Source organism: Oncorhynchus masou, unplaced genomic scaffold (genome assembly GCF_036934945.1).
Source record: "Oncorhynchus masou masou isolate Uvic2021 unplaced genomic scaffold, UVic_Omas_1.1 unplaced_scaffold_3869, whole genome shotgun sequence".
NCBI classification, from domain to species: domain Eukaryota; kingdom Metazoa; phylum Chordata; class Actinopteri; order Salmoniformes; family Salmonidae; genus Oncorhynchus; species Oncorhynchus masou.
Window position 1 is genome coordinate 2,447 of NW_027010271.1, and position 5,054 is coordinate 7,500.

At 44.9% G+C, this 5,054-nt stretch overlaps 1 protein-coding gene across 3 annotated transcripts in view; it reads left to right on the forward strand.

Annotated features, from left to right (window-relative positions):
* Positions 1-239: 239 nt before the first annotated feature.
* LOC135534723 (nuclear protein MDM1-like) overlaps positions 240-5,054 on the forward strand; it is a 26,472-nt gene continuing 21,657 nt past the window's right edge. For all 3 annotated transcript variants that reach the window (XM_064961619.1, XM_064961621.1, XM_064961620.1), the window contains exons 1-3: positions 240-825; positions 2,500-2,636; positions 3,487-3,583. In XM_064961619.1, coding sequence (XP_064817691.1) covers positions 493-825; positions 2,500-2,636; positions 3,487-3,583 — 567 coding nt within the window. In that variant the 5' untranslated portion in view covers positions 240-492. The remainder of the gene's footprint in view (positions 826-2,499; positions 2,637-3,486; positions 3,584-5,054) is intronic.

Genomic DNA, 5,054 nt, shown 5'->3' on the forward strand with positions numbered 1-5,054 from the left:
TGGGGACTCGCCTAACAAATCACGGGGCAGACATGCCAGAACGCTGTGATTCAAAACCAAACGTTGCAGTGGTTTTAGTTGAGGTAGTTGATGTAAACTAGCTCCTGGGGCGGCAGGCAGCCTAGTGGTTAGAGCATTGGGCCAGTAACCTGACAGGGTAAAAACAGTGGGTTAACAAGGCAGTTAACCTACCGTTCCCCGGGTGCCAAAGATGTGGATGTTGATTAAGGCAGCCCCCCCCCCCGCACCTCTCTGATTCAGAGGGGTGGGGTTAAATGAGGAAGACACATTTCAGTTGTACAACCTGAGTAGGTATCTACTTTGCGAACTATAACCTCTGTGATGTCCATCTTGCTAGCTACTATTTAGTATTTTATTCAAGAGGATAAAGTCGTGACGTAGGGAGTGACGTAGTTCCTCTATACCAAAAGAGTCCATCGTTGAAACCAGACCTCAGTCAGTGTGTTGGCCAGGGTCTGGTTTTCAAAACGAATGACTAGTTTGAGAGGTAGGCTATCTCCCCAAGCTGTGGAGCAGAGATGCTGTTTTGTCAAACAGCCAGTAGATGGCAGCAGAGTATTTGAGTTTGAATCAACTATGACAGTTACAGTATATTTCCTGCATGGTCTTCTTCAGATGCTGTACACCAGCCACCGTTCCATCCCTCCTTTCAAGTCTAACCCGGTGGTGGTGTTGGAGAGCGAGTACAGCAGGAACTTTAAAGCCTCTCCACCTCCCAGAGGACCACGGCTACGCAGCCATGTAGACGGGGACCAGGTGCCTCTGTTCCAGAGAGAGAACGTTTCACCCGAGAAAGCATCAAAGGTACTTCCGAGTTCCAGTCAGTCCACACGCCACACTACAACTCAATCTTTGATCTGGTAATCGATTTATTCAAACTCTTGAGTGACAGACTTTACGAACGTGTCGTAGCTGGCCAGAGACCAGCACTCAAACATGATCTGATTCTGGGTGCCAAGATTAGGCCACAATATAATACTCCCAGCGTTGGCAATATCTTCAACGGTACCTTTTGTATTTCAATAAGGAAGCAGATAGCCCTACTTACTTATAACACATATTTGTCACTGATTTCTGGGAAGATCAGGAGAAATTAGGACATCGACTAGCAAGGTTTTTCTCTGTTTATTGACATTTCAAAACCCCCCTTGGAGGAATACAATGAACACCTAGAACGTCCAATATGAAAGGGGAATACAATACACACCTAGAATGTCCAATATGAAAGAGGAATACAATACACACCTAGAACGTCCAATATGAAAGAGGAATACAATGAACACCTAGAACGTCCAATATGAAAGGGGAATACAATACACACCTAGAACGTTCAATATGAAAGAGGAATACAATGAACACCTAGAACGTCCAATATGAAAGGGGAATACAATGAACACCTAGAACGTCCAATATGAAAGAGGAATACAATGAACACCTAGAACGTCCAATATGAAAGGGGAATACAATGAACACCTAGAACGTCCAATATGAAAGAGGAATACAATAAACACCTAGAACGTCCAATATGAAAGGGGAATACAATGAACACCTAGAACGTCCAATATGAAAGAGGAATACAATGAACACCTAGAACGTCCAATATGAAAGGGGAATACAATGAACACCTAGAACGTCCAATATGAAAGAGGAATACAATGAACACCTAGAACGTCCAATATGAAAGAGGAATACAATGAACACCTAGAACGTCCAATATGAAAGAGGAATACAATGAACACCTAGAACGTCCAATATGAAAGGGGAATACAATGAACACCTAGAACGTCCAATATGAAAGAGGAATACAATACACACCTAGAACGTCCAATATGAAAGAGGAATACAATGAACACCTAGAACGTCCAATATGAAAGAGGAATACAATGAACACCTAGAACGTCCAATACAATGAACACCTAGAACATCCAATATGAAAGGGGAATACAATGAACACCTAGAACGTCCCATATGGAAGTAAATAAAGCAGTTATTTAGAGAATGTTCTCCACATGCCACGCTGGATACACCCACTGGAGTGTACAGGAGGTTTGGTGGTATTTGGTGGTATTTCCATACTGGTTCCACTGGTTTTACACCCAGGTTCCTCTGACTGACTGACTGACTGGATTGCATCCCAAATGGCACCCTATTCCCTATTAATTTTTTTTTTAAATTTTGCCTTTATTTAACCAGGCAAGTCAGTTAAGAACAAATTCTTATTTTCAATGACGGCCTGGGAACTGTGGGTTAACTGCCTGTTCAGGGGCAGAACGACAGATTTGTACCTTGTCAGCTCGGGGATTTGAGCTTGCAACTTGCAACTTACTAGTCCAACGCTCTAACCACTAGGCTACCCTGCCGCCCCCTATATAGGGCTCTGGTCAAAAGTAGTGCACTATGTAGGGAATAGGGTGCCATTTGGACCGACGTGACATTTAGGAATGGCTCTGTTCTGTTCTGCTGCGATGATGACATCAGAGCAAGCGGAAGAAGAAGAGGGAAGAGAGAGAGTCCAGCATCGTAGAGGAGAACAATCCACTTCCACAGCCTCGGGAGCAGCTGGCGGACCAGGAAGTGAAGTCACAGAGCCCCCAGAAGGCACATCTCCCCCACAGGTGAGATCAGCCAGTTAGTTGTGATGACAGGGTATGTTGTAGGGTGAAGTTACCTCGACACGCTGATCCTGGGTTCATTTAGCATTCTTCCCACTAACCGTTAAGGGTAGGATTAGGGGGAGGGGGAGCTGATCCTAGACCTGTCCCTTTGGGAAACTTCACCAGGGGTCAGGGGTCAGGGGTGGGGAAGCGGAAGTAGGAGGGGAAAGAGAGAGGCAACCTGTCAGTAATAGGAACTCTCTCATGTATTGTATATTGTCTCTTTCCATCTTCACTTCCTGCTATGTGTCATGCAGTATTTTGGTAATAATTACCGGTAACACTGCTCTCTCTCTCTCTCTCTCTTCACACTCTCTCTCTCTCTCTGCACACTCTCTCTCTCTCTCTCTCTCTGCACACTCTCTCTCTGCACATTCTCACTCACTCTCTCTGTACACTCTCTACTCACTCACTCACTCTCTCTGCACACTCTCTCTCTGCACACTCTCTCTGCACACTCTCTCTCTGCACACTCTCTCTCTGCACACTCTCTCTCACTCACTCTCTCTGCACACTCTCTCACTCACTCTCTCTGCACACTCTCTCTCTGCACACTCTCTCTCTGCACACTCTCTCTCTCTCTCTCTCTACCTCTCTCTGCTCTATCTCTCTCTCTCTCTCTCTCTTTTTCTCACACACATGGAACTTCTCCAATGGACAGCAGCAGACTTTGGTCATTCACATGCGGCCTATTCAACTAATACATTTTAGTTTCTAAATCATAATGCCAAGTGCAATGCTAAACGATCACTGAATATACATTATCTGACTTGGCCTGTCTCTGTGTATTTCTGTCTCTCTCTCTCTCCAGAAAGGTGAAATCAGAGTATAATGCCAACTTCCGCTCTCCGCTGAACTACATATATAAGGACGGCGCCTGGGTCAAGGCTTCCACACTAGGAGAGGAGGTCAGTGTGGTTATTACAGTGTCTACCACAGTAGGAGAGGAGGTCAGTGTAGTTATTACAGTGTCTACCACAGTAGAGGTCAGTGTAGTTATTACAGTGTCTACTACACTAGGAGAGGAGGTCAGTGTAGTTATTACAGTGTCTACCACAGTAGGAGAGGAGGTCAGTGTAGTTATTACAGTGTCTACCACAGTAGAGGAGGTCAGTGTAGTTATTACAGTGTCTACCACAGTAGGAGAGGAGGTCAGTGTAGTTATTACAGTGTCTACCACACTAGGAGAGGAGGTCAGTGTAATTATTACAGTGTCTACCACACTAGGAGAGGAGGTCAGTGTAGTTATTACAGTGTCTACCACACTAGGAGAGGAGGTCAGTGTAGTTATTACAGTGTCTACCACACTAGGAGAGGAGGTCAGTGTAGTTATTACAGTGTCTACCACACTAGGAGAGGAGGTCAGTGTAGTTATTACAGTGTCTACCACACTAGGAGAGGAGGTCAGTGTAATTATTACAGTGTCTACCACAGTAGAGGAGGTCAGTGTAGTTATTACAGTGTCTACCACACTAGGAGAGGTCAGTGTAGTTATTACAGTGTCTACCACACTAGGAGAGGAGGTCAGTGTAGTTATTACAGTGTCTACTACACTAGGAGAGGAGGTCAGTGTAGTTATTACAGTGTCTACCACAGTAGGAGAGGAGGTCAGTGTAGTTATTACAGTGTCTACCACACTAGGAGAGGAGGTCAGTGTAGTTATTACAGTGTCTACCACAGTAGGAGAGGAGGTCAGTGTAGTTATTACAGTGTCTACCACAGTAGAGGAGGTCAGTGTAGTTATTACAGTGTCTACCACACTAGGAGAGGAGGTCAGTGTAGTTATTACAGTGTCTACCACAGTAGGAGAGGAGGTCAGTGTAGTTATTACAGTGTCTACCACAGTAGAGGTCAGTGTAGTTATTACAGTGTCTACTACACTAGGAGAGGAGGTCAGTGTAGTTATTACAGTGTCTACCACAGTAGGAGAGGAGGTCAGTGTAGTTATTACCCTGTCTACCACAGTAGGAGAGGAGGTCAGTGTAGTTATTACAGTGTCTACCACAGTAGAGGAGGTCAGTGTAGTTATTACAGTGTCTACCACAGTAGGAGAGGAGGTCAGTGTAGTTATTACAGTGTCTACCACACTAGGAGAGGAGGTCAGTGTAATTATTACAGTGTCTACCACACTAGGAGAGGAGGTCAGTGTAGTTATTACAGTGTCTACCACACTAGGAGAGGAGGTCAGTGTAGTTATTACAGTGTCTACCACACTAGGAGAGGAGGTCAGTGTAGTTATTACAGTGTCTACCACACTAGGAGAGGAGGTCAGTGTAGTTATTACAGTGTCTACCACACTAGGAGAGGAGGTCAGTGTAATTATTACAGTGTCTACCACAGTAGAGGAGGTCAGTGTAGTTATTACAGTGTCTACCACAC